The sequence below is a fragment of the Anopheles aquasalis genome, chromosome 2 (genome assembly GCF_943734665.1).
Source record: "Anopheles aquasalis chromosome 2, idAnoAquaMG_Q_19, whole genome shotgun sequence".
In the NCBI taxonomy this organism is placed as follows: Eukaryota; Metazoa; Arthropoda; class Insecta; order Diptera; family Culicidae; genus Anopheles; species Anopheles aquasalis.
In genome coordinates this window covers 26,325,001-26,352,500 of record NC_064877.1, presented here as the reverse complement: position 1 = coordinate 26,352,500, position 27,500 = coordinate 26,325,001, and the positions used below count along the sequence as shown (strand labels likewise).

General features: G+C 46.0%; 6 protein-coding genes across 7 annotated transcripts in view; 2 read left to right on the top strand and 4 right to left on the bottom strand.

Moving 5' to 3' along the window:
- Nucleotides 1-114: 114 nt before the first annotated feature.
- Nucleotides 115-4,044, bottom strand: LOC126572211 (protein Skeletor, isoforms B/C). The gene is made up of 3 exons (XM_050231345.1): nt 3,370-4,044; nt 2,025-2,244; nt 115-1,933 (listed from the first exon to the last, which is right to left on the bottom strand). The coding sequence occupies exons 1-3, from the start codon at nt 3,500-3,502 to the stop codon at nt 145-147; spliced, it is 2,142 nt and encodes a 713-aa protein (XP_050087302.1). The 5' UTR covers nt 3,503-4,044; the 3' UTR covers nt 115-144.
- Nucleotides 4,045-6,395: 2,351 nt separating this feature from the next.
- Nucleotides 6,396-25,173, top strand: LOC126572821 (uncharacterized). Its single transcript, XM_050232481.1, has 12 exons — nt 6,396-6,738; nt 7,738-7,996; nt 10,287-10,413; nt 10,502-10,747; nt 10,809-11,382; nt 12,360-12,397; nt 12,467-13,591; nt 14,792-14,801; nt 23,409-23,762; nt 23,838-24,220; nt 24,318-24,491; nt 24,580-25,173. The coding sequence occupies exons 1-12, from the start codon at nt 6,396-6,398 to the stop codon at nt 25,171-25,173; spliced, it is 4,227 nt and encodes a 1,408-aa protein (XP_050088438.1).
- LOC126572218 (uncharacterized) lies at nt 12,321-13,939 on the top strand. Its single transcript, XM_050231358.1, has 3 exons — nt 12,321-12,397; nt 12,467-13,591; nt 13,673-13,939. Exons 1-3 carry the CDS (start codon nt 12,341-12,343, stop codon nt 13,925-13,927), a joined length of 1,437 nt encoding a protein of 478 aa, XP_050087315.1. The 5' UTR covers nt 12,321-12,340; the 3' UTR covers nt 13,928-13,939.
- Nucleotides 14,255-16,039, bottom strand: LOC126572219 (cytochrome P450 4C1-like). The gene is made up of 5 exons (XM_050231359.1): nt 15,685-16,039; nt 15,342-15,600; nt 15,151-15,277; nt 14,908-15,075; nt 14,255-14,836 (listed from the first exon to the last, which is right to left on the bottom strand). The coding sequence occupies exons 1-5, from the start codon at nt 16,037-16,039 to the stop codon at nt 14,255-14,257; spliced, it is 1,491 nt and encodes a 496-aa protein (XP_050087316.1).
- LOC126572216 (cytochrome P450 4C1-like) lies at nt 17,154-18,940 on the bottom strand. Its single transcript, XM_050231357.1, has 5 exons — nt 18,579-18,940; nt 18,238-18,496; nt 18,036-18,162; nt 17,805-17,972; nt 17,154-17,741 (listed from the first exon to the last, which is right to left on the bottom strand). Exons 1-5 carry the CDS (start codon nt 18,931-18,933, stop codon nt 17,154-17,156), a joined length of 1,497 nt encoding a protein of 498 aa, XP_050087314.1. The 5' UTR covers nt 18,934-18,940.
- Nucleotides 25,174-26,168: 995 nt separating the features above from the next.
- LOC126572215 (cytochrome P450 4C1-like) overlaps nt 26,169-27,500 on the bottom strand; it is a 1,827-nt gene continuing 495 nt past the window's right edge. For both annotated transcript variants that reach the window (XM_050231355.1, XM_050231356.1), the window contains 4 exons: nt 27,286-27,500; nt 27,084-27,210; nt 26,853-27,020; nt 26,169-26,789 (listed from right to left, as the gene is read on the bottom strand). The exon at nt 27,286-27,500 is cut by the window's right edge and continues 44 nt beyond it. In XM_050231355.1, coding sequence (XP_050087312.1) covers nt 26,202-26,789; nt 26,853-27,020; nt 27,084-27,210; nt 27,286-27,500 — 1,098 coding nt within the window. In that variant the 3' untranslated portion in view covers nt 26,169-26,201. The remainder of the gene's footprint in view (nt 26,790-26,852; nt 27,021-27,083; nt 27,211-27,285) is intronic.

The window sequence follows — 27,500 nt, the reverse complement described above, 5'->3', positions numbered from 1 at the left end:
TCTGTCTGGCATTATTATCATCCACCATTCTGCAGTCCAGTATCTCAACGTAACAAAGAAGCAAAAAAAAAAACGAAAGATCACATAAAAGACGCTATTCCTTTTTATCTTCCATTTATTTTCATCTCCCCTGGTCACCGTTATCTAGCCCGCCGAAAGCCAACAACTACTAACGATCGCCATCAGTAGCAGCAGTGCGCTGGTGGCAGTGAATCGCAGCACCACAGCAACACCGTCGCTACGCGCCGACTGCGCATAACTGTCGACGATATGGATCTTCCAGCCCATATTTGCGTGCGTGAAGCTGTTGTAGTACACCACATCTGGCCAGCTGGTGTTGGGCGTAATCTCGAGCCGTGCCGGATCACCGGAATCGCAGCTCCACCGCAGTGTGCGGTTAAACTTTTTGAACGTCGCAAAATTATCATCCAACCGACGATCCTGCCCTTCCGGGTGCCGTGCCAGACAGAGCGGACCAGCGGCCGTCGGTTTCGGTCGACCACGGCGCGTAAACTCGACACCGGCCAGCACCCGAATTTCGCTTTGCTTCGCATCCGACAACCGATCGAACCCACCGTGCGGTTCATCGGTGATCACGAGCGGATGGTAGAACTCGGGCGAGTGCGGATTGTTACCGCCGCGCACGGCGAACGAGTAGGTAAGGCCACGGCGTAACCACAGTTCCGGCACCAGAAATCCGTTGATGTACCAGGCGAGCCCGTTCGAGACGTGCCCGGTGATGCCCTGGTAGCCACGCTTACCACCGGCCGGCCCCAGTGTGGCGGTGAACGATCGAACCGAGCGGTCAAAGATCTGCTGCCGCTCCCACACGTCCTTCAGATTCATTTCGCGGCTCGTGAAGCTAAAGCAATCGTTCACCGGTTCCGTGGTGTTGAAGTGCATCTGGACGTTCCGTTTCGGGTACACATCGTGGTACGTCGGTTCATTGTTCGAATCCAGCCGACCCATGGCCCATATGACGTACATTGGCCGATCGAGCAGATACTCCTTGTCGCCCGGATCGGACGATATGAGCAACCGGCGGAAGGTGATCGTGTTGATGTCGTTCTCGCGACTGAACGTGTGCAGCTGGTAGCTATCCAAACCACCGACCACATCATCCCGGCATACGCCCTTGTTCTGCCCAAGCACCTGGACGCACGGTGCGAGCGAAGTGATGTTATAGTCCACCGCGTAACCTCGGTGTCCATCGATGAACGCTACGACCACATCGGCCCCTAGCATCTGGCTCCGTTGGTCCGATCCACTCAACCCAAACGACATGTACTCATCCAACCGGACGTTTCCGGCCAGCTGGATCGTAATCTGTGGACCAAATACCTCCCACGAGACCCGAAGGTTCTTGTGCAGCTGACGACAGTTCGGGAGCGATTCCGTGTGCGGCGTGACGCGCACCAGCGACGGTGGTACATTGAGATCGTCCGAGATGAGTATCGAACCGTAGTCACGCCGTGTCTCCACATCGTACACGCTGAACCAATCGATGTCGAAGATCGTCATATCGCCCGGGAGCTCGAGTGTGATCGTTTCACGATCGTACGCCCGGATCGGATCGAGGTAGCCCAGCTCATCCGGCACCTTGCTCCCCTTGGAGGAGGGCGAAGGGCCAACGCCGACCCAAAAGTGCACCTGCGAACCCTTGCCATCGTAGCTGAACTCGCTGATGCGCAGCGTTTTCGAGTCGAGAATGTCGATCGTTTCGCTCGATACGACCGGACCACCGGCGACGGTGGACAGACTGCCGGCCCGCTGCGGCACCGGTGGCTCAAAGTCCTCCGGGATGTACACGTCGGCGAAGTTGTTCTGCGAGTTCAGATCGTACACGGCGAGCCACTTCACTTCCGTGATCTTCTTGTTGTCCGGTAGCCGCAGGGTGAAGTCTTTGTTAAAGTACCGTTCGAGGATGTTCGTTCTGGGGATTGGGAGATTGCCGAGAAGGGAACAAGTTAAAAAGGGAGCAGACAAGGACAAGAGTCCGGGAACACCGTAAGTAACACACTTACTTGCCGTACTCGTCGGGCACGATGAAGCCTTGCGGTCCGGGTCGATTGCTGGCACCGGACCAGAAGAATGTATCTACACCGTTACCGTCGTAGTTGAAGCCGGTGAGCAGGAACGTGTACTCGTCGACTGCGTACACATCGCCGGAAGCTTGATGGTGGTACGAATTGAACTTTCCAATGTACTTCCCCCGATACGGACCATCTTCTGGTTTTTGGCTGACTGTAGTAAACGAATAGAATAAAGAAGAAAAATGAACGTGCTTTTTCGAACGAAACAACTGCTGTTGCAACAATGCACAATTGTTCTAAAACTTCCAAAAAACTACCAAAGTTGCAGACGAGCGCGTTTAATCGCTTGTAAACACAGAAGTACCCGAAGTATGCAGAACAGTCACAGGTTGCTAGGTGAAGGCATCTTATAATCGTTTAGCTATGATTCATTGGGTTAATGTGCCAGCGATATCTCCGGAACTGTTCAACCAATCTAAATTCAATTCCAAAAGCGTTCTTTTATACTATTAAGCTAGTTGTTTGTAAAATGGAACTGAAATTGTTTGGTCTGTGCTGTTGTGCAAATAAATATAACTTAACGGTTCGAATGATTGGAATGGTGAATAATTTAAAGATAATTTACAAACTGCCTACTTTATAGATAATCGCAAGTGATAGTGTTGTATCTCTAGATCAACTACACTGCGATAACAGATCGTCTAAGAACAACGTCCTCAATACAGGAATACATCTGGGATCATACTTGAAGCTACCTTCCTGGTCATTGAATGAGTCTCGTATCTGTCTTGTTTAATGTATTAGATGTTTATTCAAAATCATGCCAAAATCGTTGATCACCCAAAGAATGATCGCCGTTTATCGGTGAAAACACATTCTGCGTCGATGATTCATTCGTCTCACTCGCTCCGGTCCGTTCCATCGGTGCGTTGCGTGTGTCTACACACCACGGATATCAGTTGCCCCAGTCCATTAAACACCTTTTGCGTTCACTTTGCACTTCTTTCGTTCGCTAACCGGAACCCAGCCCACCCAACCGCGTACTCTACCCTAAAAACCACTCCTAGAGGTGACCAATTCGCCTTCCTTCTCCCCTTGAGCGACTTCGGCTCAAGGTTGCATACCTGCGTATGAACTCACTTCCGCGACACACTCTTACTAGCTTCCCCCAACCCCCCTCCCCCTCCCTCTCGCCACCCCTCGTACTACCATGCCAAACTACTTTTCGCTGATCGCGATTTCCGCCTCTCTTCGTGGCGTGGCTGCAGCGCGTTGCAAAGGTTCGTCACTTGTTGCCGCGGCATCGAAGTCTTTTGTTCACTGCGCTGGAACTTACCGACGGTTGCTACGATCGCTGCGAACAGTGTCAGCCTGAGCAATGCTGAGGACCGGAGAAGCCACCGAACGGTGGAAGTTGTACAGCAGAAGAAGAAAAGTTCTCGTTTCATTCTGCCAAATGCTCTCTCCATCTTGGCCACTCGGACACGGCGCTGCTAGCGTATCGATTGTGCAGCAATGGGTACAATGGCTCTGTGGTACGCGCGATGTACGCGCTTTCTCTTGGAACCCGCTCGGGTTCCGCGCTGTGCCGTTAGCAGGCAGGCCAAGGGTTTTAGATAAAGCTGCGGACCGTACAGACCGTACCGACCACTCGACTCTGCATCGCCCGGTGCGTGGCCGTGTGGCTTTCTACTGCGCACCTTTCACTCGGGATCCACTCGTCTTTGCATGCCACCTGTGTGCAATGCTGTTACTGTTGCTACCTTTTGGCCAACACGACGGACACTCCGCGGAAAGAACAACTCTCTTCTTTTCTTCTATTCTGCCCAAAACGGTCACTCCGTTTCGAGTGAACTGTTGGACGCTGTGAGGTTGTTGTCTAACAATTTGTGCAATCAAACTGTACGATCGTTTTCAAGCGACAATCACTGATTTGACCGGGTTTCTACTGGTGTTTCACTTGCACACATCACGGAGCGCGGTGCACACGCAGCCAGCAACGAGCAACCACCACGAAAAGACTCTCACCGACCACCAAAGGACCACCGCTCACACCACTACACGATCGTCACGATCGAAGACGGACGCACTGTCAGAAGAGCTGTCATCTTAAGATTCACGCACGTCCGATCGCACGAACCGGCTTGATCCAGTGAGGAGGGCTGCTTGCAGAGTTGTTAAATGGTAGCCGGCATAAGAAGAATTTCTTTAAGACAGTACAGGGTACAGAAAGACAGGTACAGAAAGAGATCAAAAGTTATTTTCAATCCTCTTTTTTGATTTTACACCACCAAGACGCACAACAACGAACAATATCTGAAGATCATATTTGCTGTGACAATCTCCATTGAGCTACATGTATTCAATTGTTTTTTTTGTATTCACGGCATAATCCTCCGTACGAAGGGCTACATGTTTTTGAACTGAATGTTTGTTAAGTTACGGTTAGAGAAGAAAACGGTTGCTTCAGACCGAGCGTCACGTGTTCGCCGCTAGAAATACGCGATCGAAATTGCTTCTCGAACTGCTCGAGAGAACGGATAGTGCGCGTTCGGTCGTGTTAATTGTGGTCAACATTCGTACCATCCTTGAAGAAAGAGGAAAAATACAATAAAAATGTGTAACAACTTTACGCAGTTCTGCTTCGAATCTCTTCCACAATCGATGCCATATTTCATAGTCAGATTAACAGATCTTATTTCTTTTAAACTTCGCTGTTAATAGGCTATCCCAGCATGATGTCCTGTACCTAAAGCTACTAATGGTTCGTTCATTTAGTCAATTATTTGCGTTTTATTTACCAATTAATTTTTGTTGTGCAAACCTATTATCTGATAGGGCTGTGGATGATCACAGATCGATGAAAGCGATCGCCCAATTCTTCAAGTATGACGACCAAATCTTTGTTCAGTATTTCAACGCCAAATCGGGAGAAATCAAGTGCAATCGGAAGTAGCAAACGTTAACCTGGATATCCCGGAAATGGAACCCGAGAAACGGGTGTATTTAACACACTAATTCGCTACAATACGGACAGCAATATCCCATTAACTTGCTTGAAAGCCATCAGGGATGCCCTGCTATCAACACAAGCGAACAGTATAAGCAGAATACCTACGGCATTCTAGAACAGAACTAGCATTCTAAAGCGTAAAGCATTCGAGAACAGAAGAGGAAGGTCAGGTCATTGCTCATTGGCGAGTGAAATCGATTACATCGGATACATAAACTAAAACGGAAATTAGCGTGAATGATACTTAAACATTTTTGTAGAAATATGCTACGTTCATTGGACGGAATCATAAAATAATACGCGAATATGTAAATTCTCACGCAGTCACGTGAAATAGAGAGTGCACTATGGCTAGCCATCGGGAACAATTGCATTAAAGCCGTAAAGGATAACAGCAAGGGGCATGTTCGTCTGGTGAAATTGAAGAGGAACAACATAAGCCCAATGAAGCGAAGGGCCTTTCGCTCGCCCACCCGCTATGCACCATTAAACTGAACTCGAACTGGTGGCCCGTTTGAACTATACGCCGGCATTCCCCCCACCAGCCGTAAGCTAATTATGTTTGCTCGGCTACACCAAAGGTGCTACCGGTTAATTGGCGGTTGATCGACCATCGATCAGTGCCAGCGAGCACGAGCGACTGACGCATCCCTTTACACCTCCACCTCCGAAATGCGCATAAATTAATTGCCAAACGCATGCTGTTCCATGCTTCGGTGCACCAGCACCAAGAAGCGACGACGACAGACGCTGCGTCTATCGGTCTAGCGGGTCTGTACGAGAACGGCCACAGTAGAACGTTCGCACGTTTGGTGGCTGATTACGCGACGCATTGGTTATTGGTGATCGCTAGCTGGCTGGAGCAAGGAACAAATCCCCCCCCCCCCCCCACCATGTCTGCACGTGCGAACGAGCACCAGTCGAACACCATTGTCCCCCACCTGAGAACCTGAAAACGTAAGGAGGTGCACCGTGAATGGGCTGGCCGTTGCGCGTTTTCCACAATGCTCCCACCATCGTCCGTTGGTCGGTCCAGTGGTGCTGATATGGCGGTGCATCGACACCAATCGGTCAGGACCAACGCCAGGGGAAGCGGCGAGGGAGCGTGCACCTCATGAGACGAGCACCTCGCACCTCGCACCTCGCACCGTTCGAGGAAAAGCCGCTAGCCACACCAAGTTACGTAGCATCGTTCTCGGCGGGGGCATTCAAAGTCCGCGGTGCCTTCAACGGCCGATGGCCCACTGGGTGGCGATCAGTTTTCCTTCGATCCCTGCCTAGAGTGCTACACTAAGGTAGTAGCAGCAGCAGCAGCAGTGCAACAGCCTGGACCCAGCTCGAGAGTCAACATGGTCACCGTGGTGTTGATTGCGTGCGGCGTACTGGCGCTGTACGTGTATTGCCGGGTTAAGTTTCGGTTCGCGGATAACATCCCGTGCGTTGAACCGTTGCGCCCGTTCTTCGGCAATGGGCTCGAGTTTGCCCAGAAGAACTCGTACGACATATTCCGCAACATTGCGCACGCGTTTAGCCAGAACAAGCGCATCTTTAAGATCTGCTTCGGTCCCATCCCCGTCATCTGCCCGACGCATCCGGATCTGATACAGAAGATCATGAACGATCCCGCCACCATGGACAAACCGTTCGTGTACAACTTTATGCGCGTGGACAAGGGTTTGCTCACGGCGGAGTGTAAGTGTTGCTCTGTTTCTGTTTGTGTTTTAAACTTCAACTTCTATTTTCGCATCCGCATCCTCAACGCACGCACAACAGCATGGACGTGTTTGCACGGAGTTCTTGTCGATCGCACGCCCCGCAGGCGAATAGGGAGAGCAAGTGATCAGTCGAGTGAAGTGCAGTGCGTGGAAAGCGAACAAACTAACCAAAAAAAAAAAAATCCCCCCCAAAGGCGAATGCCTAGTAAGGTCGAGAACTTTCCAAGCCTTGTGGCGTATGTTAGTAACGTAAGTGCACGGTCAGGAAAGGATTCCTGCCACGGTCCATCGGTGCCATTGACCTACGGGGAAACTCTAGAAAACTTTGAGAACACGTGAAAATCAATCAAGAGGCAGTGCGTGTATTAAGGGGGTGCTAATGGGGTTAATAGTTTCCACAAAATGATACCGAACGAGTCTTTTGGACTCTGAGGTGCTGGGTTTTCTAAGAATTGAATCACTATAGGCAAGGCTCTCTCGAGTCGCAGTGGCTGGTTTTCCTCAAAAGTGAAAAGTAGTGTCCCACTACCAACTTTGCACGCGATCGTGGTGATCGCGCGATCTAGATTTCAGCTCGCCTTATGTCAACAAGCCCTGTTGCTTAAGCGCTTCCCTTATCCATCTCTGGCCAGATAGATCAATCAGGTTTCGAACGGTGATCCACGGGTTTGTTCGCGCGCGCACTTTACCAAGCATCGGCACTGCGCTTACGTACCGTTTATAGGAGAATTTGGGCCAACGCTTGCACGCTGGCTGGCTGGCACGATCGCACGCTTTGGAACGCACGCGAGAAAGAGAGAGAGAGCAGGGACAAACGATTAGCGCCCGAGCGATACAATTACTCTTCGTAATAACGATACGATGTTAATGTTTAGCGTGATAAGGTAGATAAGCGCAGTTGTCCGTTCACCTGGTGTTCGCGGTTAAGGCAGCAAAAAAGTTATTCATTCATCTGGACCACCTCTTTACCCCCCAGACGACACGTGGCGTGTGGCACGGAAGGCGCTCAACCCCACGTTCAATACGCGCATCCTGAACAGCTTCATACCGATCTTTACCGATTGCGTGTCCAAGATGATCGCCAACATGCGGACACACGCCGGCGGTGACGGGAAGCCGGTCAACGTGCTCGAATTTACCTCTCCCTGCACGCTGGAAATGATCTGCCGGACCTCGCTGGGTGGATCGGTGCTGGAGCGCGAAGGCAAGCAGGAATTCGTCGAGGGACTGGAATCGTAAGTATGCTGTTCCTTTATTCTATGTTATGTTATATGTTTGAGGTTGATATTTTGTTCCTGTTTATTCTACGATGATCCGTATCGAGTCCATAATGAATTCATTCGAATGGTTTTTACAATACCAGCGAGGGGTGCTAGTGAGTCGAGGCTAACCTCTTTCATTCCCTACCGGAGGCATTCGATTGGGAAGCAATTGATTTAAAATACATCGCTATCGTTGCTCATTGGATGTCTAGCAAAGTACCTCACATCGAATTACACCATTTATAAGTTCAGGTCCGTCAGCCGTCATTGGATCAACAGAGGAGTGGTTCGACATTGATAACGGATTGATTTCATTAACATTTCATTTACACTTGTCTGCAATCCTAACGATTGGAGTCACGGTAGGAAACAAATCATTAAAGGGTTTCCGTCTAGTGCTAGCACATAGCAAACAGGAAAACAATCATAGTTTATCCTTGGAATGTGCTATTTAACCGTAATTTATGCGAGTCTATGTGGAATCCTCTTAGGTGAAACTCAGGAGAATGTTATGCTTTCAGTCAATTGATATACTGATATCTAATTGCGCTTGCTTGCTAACACATAGATTAGATCAAAATGAGAGTAAAAATATCCTGAAGTCAATGTTTAAGGGGGGACTTTGGCATTTTAGGGTAAAAGAAAGGCCTGTTTTTGACGATTTTTTGTGATGTAACCATTACACTTTATTTTTTCAAGTAAATAGCATATTGATCTACCACTTTTGAAGAATATTTGATATTGTTTTGAGCAACATTCATTGAAAAATTAATCCGTGGCATCAAATTTTGGTAGGCATGTCGTCGAAAAGGTACTTTTTACGGCGCCCACCGTAGCTGCGTCATGGGTCATCAGAAAAATACAAATGGGTACTCGTTTGAAAGATTATAAGTTTATCTAGGTAGCCCTTGTTTGTTAGGTAGTTTTTGTTGATATTCTAATTTTTCGATTTTTGGCAGATTTTTGAAATTCATGAAACTGTTGTTTTTAGTCATTGTTTAAAAATAAGTATCAACAATTTTAATGATATCTCGACGGGGTTACCTGGAAAAGAGTGTAAAAATTAACTGTAAAAAATTTCAAATCAATCGGCCCAGTAGTTTTTACGGTACGATGGGCACCGTCTTTGAAAACGTTGGTTTTGAGAAACGCTCTTCAAAGTAGCGAGCTGCATGGATCCTTGTATGAAACGCGGATTTTCAAAAATCTGTAACTTGGTCAGTTTTGCTTCAATTGATCCTAAAAATTTACACAATGTTCTTGAAAGGATTAGCATTCAGGGAAAAATGTTTAAAATATGTGGAGCAAAAAAAATTAAATACCGTAAGAGAAAACCAAGAAATTCAGTTTTTAATAGTAGTAATAACAGTCGCAATCCTCCTGATGTTTATAGCCATATAAATGCCAATTAGAGAGCAGTTCGAACACAAATTGCAAGATTCATGATTCTGGTACAGTACAGTACACTACACAAATTGAAATTATAGGAAAACTACATTACAATTACATTGTACAATGGTTCATTTCGCGATTTCCTTGTAAGAAACTCTTTAAGAAACAGTCTTAGTCATTTTTGTAAGGACCTGAGGATTTGTAAGGAATGAAATTAATTTATTCCCTTTTAATTCAATTCACAATATGTGGGAAACGAGTACGAATTAGCCTACGATTGGTTGCGTATGTTGCATCGGTTCTAGCATACCAACTAGCAATCAGAACGATACGTAACCGACATGGTCTGAGGAACCAGTGTGTAACCACGTAAAAACGCCCTCGATACGATTACATAGCAGAATGTTTGGAGGTAATTAGCAAGCGAGGTTTTAATACCTTTCATTTCTATCTTAACGCACATTTGGCCGAAAGAAAAAATGTTCATATCGGTATCGGTACATACAGCGAGCGAGTTGTCTAGGCCCGTATTCCAGTGTAACAGCCAACAGTGAAGCAGCCTACAAGCAAATGTTCGAAGCAGCACTGCAGACATGGTCAGACGGAGCTGTGGCCGCTAGGCACCACTTACCACACCAGGCACCTATGGGCTTTCCTCAATTTGCAACTCATTTTGAGCAACATTGTTTGTGATTTTTTTTTTACTTCGTTTAAATATGTTCTGCATGTTTTTTTAATGTTGTACCGTAGTTCCCGGGGTCTTGGTTATCATACCATGAAACGGATACAAAGCGCATTTCCCTAAATCGTGTAATCGTTAAAGGATAGCAAAAGTTTAGCATTAACGCTGTTGGCTGCTCCCTACCCACAGTATCCTTCACAACGTCGGCCTTCGCATGTTCAACGCAAACCTCTATCCGGACTTTGTGTACAACTTCACGCGGTTCTACAAGAAGGAAATGGCGTCCCGCAAGATATGCTACGCATTCACGAACAAGGTAAGCGATGAGCCGACAAGACCAAGTGCCCATCTAGATCACACTTTTCCACTTTTTCCCCTGGCGGTGGTGGCGGTGGCGACGGCAGGTGATCGAAGAGAAGCGGGCCGAATTCGAGAAAAAGCTGCGCGGCATGGTCGACAGCAATAACAACAGTGTGGTGGCCAACAGTGACGAAAATGGCAACGTCGTCTTCGACCATGAAGAAGAAGACGATCTGCTGAACTACAAGAAGCCGCAGATCTTTGTCGACCAGCTGCTCACCGTACCGAACGATGGTAAACCGTTTACGCACGAGGAGATCTCTGACCAGATCTACACCATGATAGCGGCGGTAAGTGACGAATGTCACCCGGCGACTGTTCTTCTATGGTTAATGAATCATCTCTCCTCAGGGTAACGAAACGTCGGCAACCCAAGCGGCCCACGCCGCTATACTGCTTGCCATGCATCCGGAGATACAGGACCGAGCGGCGGCCGAGGTGCGCGAAGTGTTGACCGATTTTGACGGAGAGTACACGCACGAAACGCTCAAGCGGATGGTGTATCTCGAGCGGGTCATCAAGGAATCGCAGCGCCTGTGTCCGGTGGCGGGCGTTTACGCTCGTAGGACGGTCGCACCGATCCAGCTGGACGAGTTCCTCATTCCCAAGGGTTTCATCCTGCTACTGAACGTGTTCGCGCTACACCGCAACAAAGAGTTCTGGGGCCCGGACGCCGATCGGTTCGATCCGGACCGCTTTCTACCGGAGCGCACCAAGCAGCGCCACCCGTACGCTTATCTGCCGTTCAGTGGTGGACCGCGCGGTTGCATCGGTAGCCGATACGCCATGATGAGTCTGAAGGTCATACTATCGCAAATGCTGGCCAACTTTCGGCTCACCACCGACATACCGTACGAGAAGATGGATTTTAAGTTCAAGGTCTCGATACATCTGGCCTTTGAGCATCGAGTGAAACTGGAGCCACGTCACTGACCACTGGCCCCACCACCGTTCTGCTCCGTTGTGCACACACTTGCGGATCAAAGCATTCCCAAACGAGACGAATCGAAACAAAATTCTTAATACTCAATATGCACCTACTGGCCAGCTATTCGGCAAACGGTGGCGTGCAACAGTGGCGACCGCGGGGCCAAACGGGGCCGGGGCGATCCATAGAGTGGCACATCTTGTTCAACAACGGTCCAGTATGTGTGGTGTTGTCCAACATGCCCCTGCGCTTTTGTTTGCTTTCGCTCTCGTACTTACCAGACAACTGTTTGCGATTTAATTACGCTACACGCAATGCCATTCGTCGTAACGTCGTGTTGTGTGACCTGCGCGAGGAGTGCTAGAGGCCCAGGCACACTTTTGGGGGGGCTTTTTTTTCGTTCCCCAAGGCATTAGCTAAACGTCAAGAAAAACTAAACGAACCCCTGCTCGCACCTGATCTTCAAAGCGTGTACCACTGAACGGCGCAACGATGCTAGACTTAATATTCTCTCTTCACCCCAGTATGGCTCACGCGAAAGTGCCTTTCCAGTGTGTCTAATGCGTCTAATGTGTTTGATTGTGAATTGTTGAAACTGTAAAGATGGCTGCAAGGTTACTGTGACGTTGCGGTTAAATAAAATAGATTGTAAAGTATGAGATGTCGTTCATGATTACAGTTGGTGTTTGGTATAGTGCCACTGCAAGCACGTGCAAGCAAACGCACCCGCGCAAGCATGTTTCATTCAGCAAAAAAAAGAGCAGATTCATCATCCGATCGGAAAACCGATAGTTTGATGAGTGAATAACATGTAATCGAAACGACGCAAGCTCACTGTCGCTCGAATCATCCAGTGTCATCGTTTAATTCGTTCAGTTACTTCCGGCATCGCGCCGTCAAGTAACATTACCTACCAGCCACAGCTACTAGTCCGATACAGACAACCGCATTGAGCATGGCTCGCCATCATCCAGGAATCATAATCGCCATCGTATTGTTATCCTGCTGTTTGGTAAGGTTCCTTCAAACCTCTGAACATCGCTATTCGTTAATTGATTCCGGTGCATTCTGCTATCCACAGATCAGAAGCAACGCTACCATTTCACCGCAAGTGATCGCCACGCAGCAGGCCCTGTACGGTGAGCTGCAGCTACTGGAACAGAGTCCACTGCATTCCGAGCTTTCGTTACCATCCGATGAAAAACCACGGCAGCGAACCAGCGAAGAGCTACGGTTTGTCTTTCGAGAGTTTGAGCGACAGAACCAGGAAAGTCTCACGATCATCCTGCAAGTGCTGGCCCTAGTGGATCAAACGCTCGAGAACACGATCCTCGCGGATTGTGCGAAAATCTTCGAACTTTCGTCGCTGGAGCGGAACAACGTTATCTTCCGACAGGTTACGCGGCCGCTGCTGGTGCAGGTAGAGCGGCTCTGTCAGCTGTTGGCTACCGAGCGGCTCGACCAGCTCGAATCAACCATGGAGCGAGTCGAACAGGAAGCGAGCATCTATAGGAAACGATATGATCAGACACAACAGTACATGCGGTACATTAGGAACTGGCTAGACGATCGGGAACCGGCCGGAACGCGTCGGTTTGAGCAGCGTGTCGATGAGTTGTACTCCCGGTGGTTGCAAGCGAACGTTACCGTACAGCGTGAGGTTCGGATCGCAATCGATCTCGCCATCGGAAGCCTAAGCCACGCAATCGAAGAGTCACACGGTGTCAACCGTTCTAACCGGGAGGAGGATCCCACCTTCCGCTCCATTATCGATCACTTTGCATTACACTTCGAGAATGAAACCAGCGAGCTAGCAGCCGGTCTGCTAGAGCTGCTCGATGAGTGGTTAGACCAAACGGAAGAGCTGATTGGTGCTGTGTCGGAGGAGCTGACGGGTATACTTGATGGGATAGTTGAGATTCCAGTGGCGGCCTTTCTGCGAGGGGAAACGACGTTCGGCTGTCTGGCCGAGTACGCTGGCTATGGTAGTGTGAACAGTGTCGTGGTGGAGGTGGAGAACATATACGATTGCTTCAGCGGTGAAGGGGATGTGCTGAGTTCTCTTGCAACAGCGAAGAGCTTGCTGGAGCTTACCGAACGCGAAGTGCGGGTCTTGTTGCAGGGCCTAGCGCACTGCACCGCGAGACGATCACCTTCGGAAATGGATGCGTTCGTTGCAAGCGTTCTCACCAATTGTTCCGATGCGGTATGTGCTCCACTTTCGGACACTGATAGCTTATCTCTGTGCTCTGTTCATTCGTATTCTGTCGTTCGTTTCACTTCACAGGCGAGTACAATTCTGGAAGGAGCCGGGGAATTTGTTGCCTCCAAAATGGACGAAATCTATTACCACTTCGAGGACATCATGAATTTGAGTGAACTGAAAATGGAAGCGTGTCTCTATGGGAAAGCAAGGGTGCTGATTTTGGATGTATTTTCTGTCAATCAGCAGTATCAGCAATGCAATATGAAGAATGTTTTACAGTCACCGCAATCAGTTCCCGGTGGACCGGACAGCGTGCCTGAATTCAAAGAGGTTTAGTCATAATAATGATCAAAACAAGGCCTGAATGATTAATCTTATCGCTTCGCTATGCAATGTTTGTCTTTAATATTCGAAGGAGCAGCTCTGTTGTTAAAATTTTCCTCTTGCCCTGAACGCGACATTCGTTCGCTTATTTGAGAAAATCATCTCGTTGCTCTGTCGTAATGTTTGATACCATTTTTATGCGTTGGCATTACTGTAGACAGAGGTGCTCACTCAAAACGATAATATTTCCACCTTTTTTTCTCGACACGTTAATTATTTTATTTGAACTGTTCAATTAAAATTAACAAGTCTTTACTTTTTGAGAAATGTTCATCTTCTCTACAATCTCCTTTCGAGGAACACATCGTATCCGGAATGGAGCTTGAGCGTCATATCCAAACGGAACTTCAAGTCGCCCATAGTTTGCTTCGAACTCATCCGAAACCGCCTTACTATGTACGAAAGCATGATCTTCATTCCGATCATGGCGTATCGAGCTCCGATACAATTTCGCGATCCGGCACTGAACGGCATAAAGGCATTCGGGTTTCTGCCAACGCTCCGCTCCGGTAGAAAGCGATCCGGATCAAAACGATCTGCATCAGGGCCCCAGATGTCTTTTCGCCGATGCATCGCATAAATGCTAAGCAACATCAGATTTCCGCTCGGAATGGCCAATCCTCCGATCTCAATATCGCGCATCGCTTGACGCGCGATGTTTGGCCCAGATGGAGCCAATCGAAGACTTTCCTTCAGAACGCGTTCCATGTACGAGAACTTCTTTAGGTCATCCATCTCAATCTCCTGGTCGGTGATTGGGAAGACCTCCATTACCTCTTGGTAAACCCTCTCTTGTATTTCTGGATGCATGGCCAGAAACAGACAGGTATGTGACACTTGAAGTGCTGTTGTATCATTTCCCTAGATTGGTAAAACGGAATCGAATGAGTTTACAAATGTTTATTGCAAAAAAGAGCATTCCTACTACTTACTGCCGCAATGATGGTGTAGATGTTGTGCGTAATTTCTTCATCAGTGAATGGATTCCCATTGTGTTTGACCGATAACAGTTGGTTGATGAAAATTTGCGGTTTCTTAAAATCTTCGTGCTCCTCGATATCTTCGACGTTTTTAATTTGATTTTTGGCGAGGTCAAGAATCTGCAGGCAAGGGCGAGAATAAGAACTAAGTGTGTAGTAATGCAACACCATAACGGACACAGCATCTGTATCTACCTTATCGAAATATCCGTAACACCGCAAACGGCATTGTGCTTCTTCTGCACAATCCTTCATAAACCTGTACAGCACATCGGCGTACTGATGAAAGCTCACCATCCGTTTTGCCACCAACTCGAAAGTGCTGTGAATGTGCAGAACAGATGGATAAAAAAGGATCTAGCTATTTCGATAGACTTTGCTCTCACCGATCGAGATTGTGGAGCAGAGTATCCTTTCCGGATCGTTCCAGCACATCACACCCGATCGTGGTACCACAGACCATTTCCAGCGTGCATTTGCTAATGTAGGGTAAAACAGACACCGTCTTACCGCCTTGGTCAACGGCCTTCTCTAGATTATTGACCAGTAAGTTTGAACATTTGATAAACACCGGTATGAAACTGTTCAGGATGCGAACGTTAAAGGACGGGTTTAGAGCTTTGCGCTGCGTCTTCCACGTATGATCTGTGGAAAGAGATGCGATCAAGAAACTCCAAATCAGCATGACTGTTCTACCAAGATGATGTCACCGTCAACTTGAAAACTCACAATGACCACCGAATAATCCATGCTCGACTTGGGCGAAATCATAGAGAAACGGTTTCTCGAGACAATCTGGATGCGTCAACACGGCCTGCATAATATCGGGATGTGAGGTACCCACTATTAGCTTAGGTCCGAGCCACATCTGGAACCACTGTTCGAACTCTGCAAACGGTTTGATGAACGCATCAAACATCTCATTCCCAGATTTGCCGATAAACAGAAGCCCATTGCCAATGATTGGATAGAAAGGTTCGAGTCTTGGCAAATGCGTCGCGAATCGGAAGCTCGTTTGGAGCCAAACATTCACCAACCACACCACTAGGACCAACAGCAGAACAAGCGACCACAATAAGAACATCATTCGAGTATAGACACCAAACACGTTGCACTGTCTCACAATAAATGACAGTCCTAACTTGGGTGATACGTTATTAAATAGCTACCACTTCTCCGAACAGTCTCCGTTAAAGATTTGGCGGTCGATCACCACCCCTTATGTATTACGTTGGTAGTTTTCATAATCAAAACGAAACCTTAGCGAAAGATATGGAACAGAAAACATAGTCATCTACCAGCCTCGGTGGCTTGGGTGTCTTTTAAACGTGTGTGGGTCACGGACCCACAGCGGATTGTCCTAGGGGTGGTGACGATGATCACCGTGGTACACTACAGTGACAAAGACTCAGTCAACAAAAATGGCTACTTTTGTTTGAACCACGGTTAGTTCACGGTCAGACAGTGATGAAATCGATAATGTTCCGTTCGTAGCATCGGGCTTTTTTGCGAACTTCCGTCCGCTGACAACAAGATATGTTTTTTCACGAATTCCGTTTTAAACGACTCTTCCATTGATATGAAAGAAACTGGCAAGTCGTGAATAATGTAACAGGAAACTGCCAACATTTCAGCTATCACCCAAACTAAGGCTAGCCACGCATTTGGCACATAGGTGGGCCACATACTCCAGCACGGGTGAAGCTCTGCAAAATATGATATAATTATCAGTTTTACAGATATTCATTTATTCGCCAGTAGAATGGAGAGCGCGGTGCTGTTACAAATACACCTTTTAACCTTCACCATCATTCCACCAATGACCAGCTAGTTTAACAGAGTATATGTGTTGTACCAGATCCATCACTTATCGCATTTCGCTCTGGTCCATCTAAACTGATGAATTTAATACGCCATTTGTGAGGTTGTTATTAGAATTTTAACAAACGCAAAGATAAATCATTAATTAAGAATATGAAGCATACTCTGCTCACAAGAACAAAACAAATATGTGAAGTGCATCAGAAGAATAAAACTTATAGTTACAGTGAATCAATGGAAAGCAAAATGGGGTTTGAAATACCAAAAACAAAGTAAATTTCAATTAATTTTCAAAGGAAAAATACAAAAAACGAACCGTTTACTATTATATTTTGTATACTAATCATTTATTTATCAATAAATACATTCAGTTTTGATTAAATCGTAGTTCGTTTTTCTAGAAACACTTCATAGTCTGATTCAAGCTTCAGTGTGAGATCGAAGCGGAACCTCATATCGGCCATGGTTTGCTTCGTACTCATCCGAAACCGCCTTACTATGTACGAAAGCATGATCTTCATTCCTATCATAGCATAACGACCTCCAATACAATTTCGCGATCCGGCACTGAACGGCATAAAGGCATTCGGGTTTCGGTCAACGCCCCGTTCCGGTAGAAAGCGATCTGGATCAAAACGATCTGCATCAGGGCCCCAGATGTCTTTACGCCGATGCATTGCATAAATGCTCAGCACCATGAGACTTCCGCTCGGAATGGCCAATCCTCCGATCTCAACATCGCGAATCGCTTGACGGGCAATGTTTGGCCCAGATGGAGCCAATCGAAGGCTTTCCTTCAGAACGCGTTCCATGTACGAAAGTTTCTTGAGGTCATCCATCTCGATCTCCTGGTCGGTGATTGGGAAGACCTCCATTACCTCTTGGTAAACCCTCTCCTGTATATCTGGATGCATGGCCAGAAACAGACAGGTATGTGACACTTGAAGTGCAGTTGTATCATTTCCCTAGAATATGGAAACGGAATCGGATGAGCCTACAACTGATAGCATCATGAATCTGCAGCTTACCCCCACAATGATGGTGTAGATGTTGTGTGCGATTTCTTCGTCCGTGAATGGATTCCCATTGTGTTTGACCGATAACAGTTGGTTGACAAATATTTGCGGTTTCTTGAAGTCTTCCTGCTCTTCGATATCTTCGACGTTTTTCATTTGATTTTTTATAGAATCTACAATCTGTTATGAGACAATATATGCGTTAGATTAAAAATCAAGTGTTCAGATGATATCTTGACTGACAGAATCGAAATATCCGTAACACAGAGTGCGGCATTGTGCTTCTTCTGCACAATCCTTCATAAACCTGTACAGCACATCAGCGTACTGATGAACACTTAGCATTCGCTTGGCCACCAGCTCAAAACATCTGTAAATACAAAACAGAAGTATATTAGCGACAGATACCAAATAGCTGTTCTCATAAATTTCTTATTGATCTCACCGATCGAGATTGTGGAGCAGAGTATCCTTTCCGGATCGTTCCAGCACATCACACCCGATCGTGGTACCACACACCATTTCCAGCGTGCATTTGCTAATGTAGGGTAAAACAGACACCGTCTTACCGCCTTGGTCAACGGCCTTCTCTAGATTATTGACCAGTAAGTTTGAACATTTGATAAACACCGGTATGAAACTGTTCAGGATGCGAACGTTGAAGGACGGGTTTAGAGCTTTGCGCTGCGTTTTCCACGTATCATCTGTGGAAAGAATCCCATCGATTTACACCTGATCAGTATGGCTGTTTTCTCCGCAGATTTCATCCTAAACATTCAAACGCACAGTGGACACCGAATAATCCATGCTCGAGCTTGGCGAAATTGTAAAGAAACGGTTTCTCGAGACAATCTGGATGCGTCAGTACGGCATGCATAATATCGGGATGTGAAGTAGCCACCAATAGCTTAGGTCCGAGCCACATCTGGAACCACTGTTCGAACTCTGCAAACGGTTTGATAAACGAATCAAACATATCCGTTCGGGGTCGACCAATAAACAGATGAGCATTTCCAACGATTGGATAATACGGTTCCAGTCTTGGTAAATGCGCGGCGAAACGGTTACACTCCAGAATCCACAGATGCACTAACCATATCACTAGCACCAAAAGTGGCACCACAGTCCAGAACCAGAACATTTTCTTAGCGGAAAGGTTCCACGTTGCACCAAGCACGTTGCACTGTCTCGTCACAACTGTCTAGCGTACCATGTCTCATGCGTTATTAAATAGTCGCCTCCCTGGACAACCTCAGGGAGAATTAAGTCGTCGAGCACCGAAGCAGCGAAGTACCTTAAGCAAGAACATTTATTAAACACGTTCTTGATGGCCCCTATTGATTCATCATGCAACCAGTGACAAATGTAGCTCAAAGTCGGTGTGCCACTTCATCATTTTCCTGGAGGGAGGACAATCTATTGAGATGAATAGTGGATGCAAATAGCAGAGACCGTCAACTCGATGAACTTCCGCGAGCAACCGGAAGGGTATGTGGAGTGTAGACTAGACTAGGCGTCGTGTAAAGCTTCGCTTGTTAAGTAGACAACAAAAGGTGATGAATTCAAGGGCTTGCGAGGCTAGACTGCCTTACTAACTGAAACTGTATTTTGGGTAGATTACTAGAGAGTGTTAGCAACGCTGGAGTGATGCGCAATCTGTGTCGCGCAGTAGCAGAGGAACGCATTCCTCCGCTGAAACTCTTTATGCTAATGTATTCCAAGACAGGTAGAACTACTTTGGTTTAGACTGAGCAACTAACAAAATAGGATTGAGATGTTAGGATGTGGTGTAAGTAGGTAAACAAATAGGTTTTTTATCCAGCGCCACTGGAAATGGGGGCACGTTGCATATTATGTTCGTAAATCATTTGTCACCTTGCTCGATTTACAGTTTTACTGGATGCTTGATATAATGCAAGCTATGCTTTAACCCGTAAATGGAATGCTTTGCGAGTTTATCTGGATGATTACGTGTTTATCTTGAAAATAGAAGCATGGTTGCTAATTGCCATTGTCAGAAAAATTACACTATAATTACTTCAATTACTTCAAATAATTTCTAACAAAAATTCTTGTTCTTTATACTTATCGTTCAACATGTACGAGGCTAAAAGCCAAAAACGAATAATATTATTTACTATACATTTATTTATCAATAAATATATTCAGTTTTGACTAAATTGGTTATCGATGTTCCAAAAACACTTCATAGCCGGACTCAAGCTTCAGTGTAATATCGAACCGGAATCTCATATCGGCCATGACTTGTTTCGTACTCATCCGAAACCGCCTTACTATGTACGAAAGCATGATCTTCATTCCGATCATAGCATAACGACCTCCCATACAATTTCGTGATCCGACACTGAACGGCATAAAGGCATTCGGGTTTAGGTCAACGCTCCGCTCCGGTAGAAAGCGATCCGGATCAAAACGCTCTGCATCAGGGCCCCAGATGTCTTTACGCCGATGCATTGCATAAATGCTCAGCACCATGAGACTTCCGCTCGGAATGGCCAATCCTCCGATCTCAACATCGCGAATCGCTTGACGGGCAATGTTTGGCCCAGATGGAGCCAATCGAAGACTTTCCTTCAGAACGCGTTCCATGTACGAAAGTTTCTTGAGGTCATCCATCTCGATCTCCTGGTCGGTGATTGGGAAGACCTCCATTACCTCTTGGTAAACCCTCTCCTGTATTTCTGGATGCATGGCCAGAAACAGACAGGTATGTGACACTTGAAGTGCAGTTGTATCATTTCCCTAGAATATGGAAACGGAATCGGATGAGCCTACAACTGATAGCATCATGAATCTGCAGCTTACCCCCACAATGATGGTGTAGATGTTGTGTGCGATTTCTTCGTCCGTGAATGGATTCCCATTGTGTTTGACCGATAACAGTTGGTTGACAAATATTTGCGGTTTCTTGAAGTCTTCCTGCTCTTCGATATCTTCGACGTTTTTCATTTGATTTTTTATAGAATCTACAATCTGTTACAATACAACATTTCAATTAGATTAGATATAAAATACACAAATGATGTCTTGACTGACAGAATCGAAATATCCGTAACACAGAGTGCGGCATTGTGCTTCTTCTGCACAATCCTTCATGAATCTATACAGCACATCAGCGTACTGATGAACATTTAGCATCCGTTTGGCCACCAGCTCTAGACATCTGTAAATACAACACAGGCGCACATAAAGGATATACATATGTGTTGTCATAAATCTCTTATTGATCTCACCGATCGAGGTTGTGGAGCAGAGTTTCCTTTCCGGATCGTTCCAGCACATCACACCCGATCGTGGTACCACACACCATTTCCAGCGTGCATTTGCTAATGTAGGGTAAAACAGACACCGTCTTACCGCCTTGGTCAACGGCTTTCTCTAGATTGTTGACCAGTAAGTTTGAACACTTGATAAACACCGGTATGAAACTGTTCAGGATGCGAACGTTGAAGGACGGGTTTAGAGCTTTGCGCTGCGTCTTCCACGTATGATCTGAGGAAAGAGATCCGATCGAGAAACTGTTGATCAGTGCAGCTGTTTTCACCGGAGAATTTTATTTTAAACTTTGAAACGCACAGTGGGCACCGAATAATCCATGCTCGAGCTTGGCGAAATCATAGAGAAACGGTTTCTCGAGACAATCTGGATGCGTCAACACGGTCTGCATGATATCGGGATGTGAGGTAGCCACCAATAGCTTAGGTCCGAGCCACATCTGAAACCACCGATCAAACTCTGCAAACGGTTTGATCAACGAATCAAACATATCCGTTCGGGGTCGACCAATAAACAGATGAGCATTTCCAACGATTGGATAATACGGTTCCAGTCTTGGCAAATGCGCGGCGAAACGGTTACACTCCAGGATCCACAGATGCACTAACCATATCACTAGCACCAAAAGTGGCACCACAGTCCAGAACCAGAACATTTTCTTAGCGGACACCAACCACGTTGCACTGTCTCGTCACAACTGTCTGGCGTACCATGTCTCATGCGTTATTAAATAGTCGTCTCTCTGAGCAACGCCAGGGAGAATTAAGTCGTCGAGCAGTTTTTGCCACCCGTGTGTACCATATGCAAGAACATTTACCAATCCCGTTCTTGGTGGACCCTTGTTGAATCATCATTTTTTCGGTAACAAATGTAGCTCAAAATCTGTGTAGTAGAGCATCATTAACTTCAAACGTTGAACTTCCGCGCGCACCCTAGACTAGCGTAGAGCTTCGACAGTTAAGTAGACAATAAAAGGTGACGAAATTAACAGCTTAAGAGGCTAGGAGGCTTACTGGAACAGAATTTTAACGCCTATTAGACACGGCCGAGACCGTTGCACTATTCAGAAGCTGGACACGATGCATGAATGAACTGTCGAACTCAATCCTGGCACGTCATTCGCTTCCGATTGAAATCGGTTCAACTAGATAAGATTAGATAAGTTTTGACCCAATTACAAGCGGTTGTTCTTGAATTGAGCGGTTCCGCAATTGCACGTCGAAAAAAATGGGGAAAGCCAAGCAAACCTCAATTATGGCGTTGTCGGCAAGGATGAACCGTCCATAGCAAGATCGTTCAAGACTGGATTGCTTACGTTCTCCCATTTTTTGTGTTCGGAAGTGTATAGTCTTTTTTTTTTTAAAGAAAGCTTTCTGCTACGTGAAGCGACTATTAAGAACATCCACTATTCGTCTAGCAATAGAACATAGCCATTTTCTGAAAACACCGGAACCAGTCTCTGTGTATCATACATCAGCACCAGAAAAGAAGAACCATCTCGTCGTGTTTTATATTACAGTTTTTATATAACATGGGCAAAAAGACAACTAAGCATTAGTGGTTTAGTTTATTTGTCAAGTTGTTGCAAAATATTTACAAATATTGTTTATTGAGTTATGCACTGACGCATATCCTTAAATGCGGAATCAGAAATGCGTTTCGAAGATCATACAAAATGACCATCTGCTGTTTGACTTGCCTTTCCACGCCTTTCCATTCGTAAAATGTTGATTCATCGTGACTTTTTTAAGTCTTAGTATAGGAGCTGTGAGTTTATTTCTTAAAAAACTCGTAGGTAGAAGAAAGGGGTCTTTGTGAACATCACAAACAGTAATTATAACTCATCCATGCACAAAAACTGCGCCACGGGGAACCTTTGCAGTGACGTAAGCATGTATAGAACCTCTTGAATGATTTTCGCTGAAATTATGTCAACCGTCGCATTGAACGCAAGACGCAGTTGTTTAAATAAAATGTTAATTACTTGCCAAATACCAAGGATCATTCCAATCTGCGTCAGTACGGCCATGCCAACCACCTAACGTTCTGTAGTTTTTTTTTAAATAGTTTTTGTACAATCTCGTCAGCACATTGCCGACCCTGGCTTTGAACTTCGGACTGTAAAAAAACGATGCCGTGTGCTTCCCCACGGTGGACTTGGATTTGGTGACGGTTTTAGGTGGTCTGTTAAGGATGCCAGCAATAAGCTAGTTTATGCTGTTTCTGTGTCATTAAAACAACGATGAGAGGCCTAGATCTGGTCCCAAAGTGGCAGCCAACGGTTAAGATACTTAGTTTGAGCTAATCCTCCGTCCGCAGTGAATGCGTTCAGCATGTACTTCGTGCTAGTGACCGTGGTTGTGATACTGCTGCTCGTCCGGTACTGGACGAAAGTGGCCCAACGTGCTTTGCAGGATATTGACGGACCAAAGGCATATCCGGTTATAGGATCCGCTCATCTGCTGCTCGGTTCCGAGGAGCGTACGTTCAGTGTCATATGTGCGCTCTATCGTAAATATGATAAAATCTTTCAAATTAAGCTCGGTCCCAAGATCTTTCTCGGTTTGTCCGATCCCGAGCTCATCCAAGAAGCGCTTCACTCACCTTCCTGTCAAAATAAGGCTTTCTTTTATCGGTTTCTGGAGGTGGATTATGGGCTAGTATCGTCACGTTGTAAGTATGGTTTTGACTCCCGTGTTTTACTACGTGCACAATGTTACCACCGTTTCGCATCATCACGTGTGGCAGATGTTGACTGGAAGGTGTACCGGAAGATGCTGAATCCTGCCTTCAATCAGCGCATCCTGATCAGCTTCATATCGATCTTTAGTCAGGCTGCAGAAAGGATGGTCAAGCGGATGGCAGACGAAGAGAAGCAGGGTCGCGTTTTCGACGTTCTTCATTACACAACCCAGTGCACGCTGGAAATGGTGTGCGCCAGCTCGCTCAAGAGTGATATCATGGATGATCCAAAGACGATGGGAATGTGTTCGGATTTCGAGAAACTCATCACCATCATGGGCAGTCGCGTGTTCAACGTTCTGCTCCATAGTGATCTGCTGTTCTCATTAACGCCCAGTTACTGGGAGATGCAAAAGCTAAACCAGCGAATAAGCAAGACCTTTTCACCGGTAAGCACACGCGCAAATAGACCAATAGTAAATAGGTACAGCGTACTGCGCAATAGTGTAGTGATTTATTCCCTTCTAATGTCCCCTTTGGTTGCAGATTTTTTTAAACCGTCGAGCAGAGCTGCAACAGCAACGTGCCAAACTGGAAGATGCGTGCGACGATTACCGTAAACCGATGGTCTTTTTGGACCAACTATTAAACATGCAACGGAATAATGCTGAACTTTCGATAGAGGAGATTGAGTGCCATATTTACACATTGCTTGGAGCAGTACGTACCGCATGTTTACCACCTTGCAATTAGGCTTAGGACGGATGGTTGATTAGATAACGATTTTGTGGTTCTCTTATTTTCAAAGGGAACGGAAACAACCGCCAGTCAGGTGGCGTACATTCTACTGCTACTGGCGATGCATCCGGAAGTGCAGGAACGTGTTTGGGAGGAAATTCGGCTCGTGTACGATACGGGCGCACAGGAGATAACGTATGAAACCCTTACTCGGCAGCCCTATCTCGAGCAGGTGATCAAGGAGACTATGCGAGTGTTCCCGGTGGCACCAGTGATAGGAAGGGAAACTACCGAGCCAATGTCGCTCGGTGGTTATACAGTTCCCGCGGGGGTAACACTTCTTATTAACATCTTCCATGTGCATCGCCGAAAGGATTTATGGGGAGATGGGGCCGATTTGTTCGATCCCGATCGGTTCGATCCTCTAATATACGATGCACAAAAGCGACATCCTTGTAGCTTCTTCCCGTTTGGCGGAGGACCGCGTAATTGCATTGGTTACCGGTATGGTATGTTCGCGATGAAGACCATTGCCACGCAGGTGCTACGCAGATACAAACTGAGCACGCCATTAACGCTCAACAGTGTGCTACGATTGTCATTCGCCGTAACGCTGAAGCTGGGCGTGGGCCATATGATCAAGATCGAGCCAAGGCACACATGATATTCCGTCATGATTGGGGGTCGAAAAAAATCCTGGCCACGGGCACAGAGCAAAGCATTTTTCACACAGTATTCCCAGAATTCAGAGTTTCAATATAGATGCCGATATTTACTTCTAAATTCTATTAATGAGAATGTTATTGGTTTACAAATTTCCCTAGTTTGTAATGTTAAATGTAACAGGTGTCTGGTAGCGTAAAGATTAGAAAATGATAAGCGTGGTCACGTGAGCATGGTATTTCGTAGAGTTCTCTCGATGTTGCACTGTGACGCGTTATATGAAGGTAGTGAATAGGCGGTATGATGCATATGGCAGACAAGTGAATCGGCTGAGCGTCATGGCGTAGATCAGGAGGTGTTGTATGTAATAAGGAAACAGCATGTTCTATTACAATAGTTAAGCTGGTCTTTTTATCGAGCGACTACATCGAATCGGAGGAAGGTGTTCGTAATGTTCACATAAATATGGAGAATATCAACGGAGAAACACTTACCTTAAAAAAAGCTTTCCGGCAAAGGCCGCAAATCAAATTCGAGAAAAACATGTGAGGGGACTGCATTCATTTTCTTTCCGACAACGATTACGAATGGTCCCTAAATTCAAAATTCTGATATACATTACAAAACCATTTTTAATGTTACAATAGGTCAATGCACATGATACAAAAAACAATTAGCGAACTAAAATAAATCAATCAATCAGTGACATGCGAGATTTTGTCAGTTGCAACACTGCAAAGTTACAAATTATTCTAAAGTGTAATTCAAACACCGATCATTAAGCAAATGTTAATGATTTTTATGAGAAAAAAGGCATCGAATGTATCTAGGAGCAATTGTTTAGATCAGGAAGACAATACCGATAAGATTAATGAATCGTTTGTAACCGAAGCCGAATAATTTCAAAGCAATCGTTTTTCTCCAAACTCATCGTTCAACATGACCGAAAAAGACAAAAAAAACTAACCATGTTCTATTATATCATATTGACTAAATAATTATTTCTTGAATTAATACATTCAGTGTAGATTAAATCGTAGTTCGTTTTTCCAACAACACTTCATAGCCGGACTCAAGCTTCAGTGTAATATCGAACCGGAATCTCATATCGGCCATGACTTGCTTCGTACTCATCCGAAACCGCCTTACTATGTACGAAAGCATGATCTTCATTCCTATCATAGCATAACGACCACCAATACAATTTCGCGATCCGGTAAGGAACGGCATAAAGGCATTCGGGTTTCTGCCAACGCTCCGTTCCGGTAGAAAGCGATCCGGATCAAAACGATCTGCATCAGGGCCCCAGATGTCTTTACGCCGATGCATTGCATAAATGCTCAGCACCATGAGACTTCCGCTCGGAATGGCCAATCCTCCGATCTCAACATCGCGAATCGCTTGACGGGCAATGTTTGGCCCAGATGGAGCCAATCGAAGGCTTTCCTTCAGAACGCGTTCCATGTACGAAAGTTTCTTGAGGTCATCCATCTCGATCTCCTGGTCGGTGATTGGGAAGACCTCCATTACCTCTTGGTAAACCCTCTCCTGTATATCTGGATGCATGGCCAGAAACAGACAGGTATGTGACACTTGAAGTGCAGTTGTATCATTTCCCTAGAATATGGAAACGGAATCGGATGAGCCTACAACTGATAGCATCATGAATCTGCAGCTTACCCCCACAATGATGGTGTAGATGTTGTGTGCGATTTCTTCGTCCGTGAATGGATTCCCATTGTGTTTGACCGATAACAGTTGGTTGACAAATATTTGCGGTTTCTTGAAGTCTTCCTGCTCTTCGATATCTTCGACGTTTTTCATTTGATTTTTTATAGAATCTACAATCTGTTATGAGACAATATATGCGTTAGATTAAAAATCAAGTGTTCAGATGATATCTTGACTGACAGAATCGAAATATCCGTAACACAGAGTGCGGCATTGTGCTTCTTCTGCACAATCCTTCATAAACCTGTACAGCACATCAGCGTACTGATGAACACTTAGCATTCGCTTGGCCACCAGCTCAAAACATCTGTAAATACAAAACAGAAGTATATTAGCGACAGATACCAAATAGCTGTTCTCATAAATTTCTTATTGATCTCACCGATCGAGATTGTGGAGCAGAGTATCCTTTCCGGATCGTTCCAGCACATCACACCCGATCGTGGTACCACACACCATTTCCAGCGTGCATTTGCTAATGTAGGGTAAAACAGACACCGTCTTACCGCCTTGGTCAACGCCCTTCTCTAGATTATTGACCAGTAAGTTTGAACATTTGATAAACACCGGTATGAAACTGTTCAGGATGCGAACGTT

Coding starts and splice junctions, on each gene's coding strand:
- LOC126572821 (XM_050232481.1), top strand. CDS start 6,396: ATGGTCACCGTGGTGTTGATTGCGTGCGGCGTACTGGCGCTGTACGTG. Junction 12,398..12,466: donor TATTGTTATCCTGCTGTTTG/GTAAGGTTCCTT, acceptor TGCTATCCACAG/ATCAGAAGCAACGCTACCAT. Junction 24,492..24,579: donor TTTACACATTGCTTGGAGCA/GTACGTACCGCA, acceptor TTATTTTCAAAG/GGAACGGAAACAACCGCCAG.
- LOC126572211 (XM_050231345.1), bottom strand. CDS start 3,502: ATGGAGAGAGCATTTGGCAGAATGAAACGAGAACTTTTCTTCTTCTGC. Junction 2,245..3,369: donor AGCGATCGTAGCAACCGTCG/GTAAGTTCCAGC, acceptor CGTTTACTACAG/TCAGCCAAAAACCAGAAGAT. Junction 1,934..2,024: donor GTGCCCGACGAGTACGGCAA/GTAAGTGTGTTA, acceptor CCCAATCCCCAG/AACGAACATCCTCGAACGGT.
- LOC126572216 (XM_050231357.1), bottom strand. CDS start 18,933: ATGTTCTGGTTCTGGACTGTGGTGCCACTTTTGGTGCTAGTGATATGG. Junction 18,497..18,578: donor TGGATTATTCGGTGTCCACT/GTGCGTTTGAAT, acceptor TTCTTTCCACAG/ATGATACGTGGAAAACGCAG. Junction 17,742..17,804: donor TCTACACCATCATTGTGGGG/GTAAGCTGCAGA, acceptor TCCATATTCTAG/GGAAATGATACAACTGCACT.
- LOC126572218 (XM_050231358.1), top strand. CDS start 12,341: ATGGCTCGCCATCATCCAGGAATCATAATCGCCATCGTATTGTTATCC. Junction 12,398..12,466: donor TATTGTTATCCTGCTGTTTG/GTAAGGTTCCTT, acceptor TGCTATCCACAG/ATCAGAAGCAACGCTACCAT. Junction 13,592..13,672: donor TCACCAATTGTTCCGATGCG/GTATGTGCTCCA, acceptor TTCACTTCACAG/GCGAGTACAATTCTGGAAGG.
- LOC126572219 (XM_050231359.1), bottom strand. CDS start 16,039: ATGTTCTTATTGTGGTCGCTTGTTCTGCTGTTGGTCCTAGTGGTGTGG. Junction 15,601..15,684: donor TGGATTATTCGGTGGTCATT/GTGAGTTTTCAA, acceptor CTCTTTCCACAG/ATCATACGTGGAAGACGCAG. Junction 14,837..14,907: donor TCTACACCATCATTGCGGCA/GTAAGTAGTAGG, acceptor TTACCAATCTAG/GGAAATGATACAACAGCACT.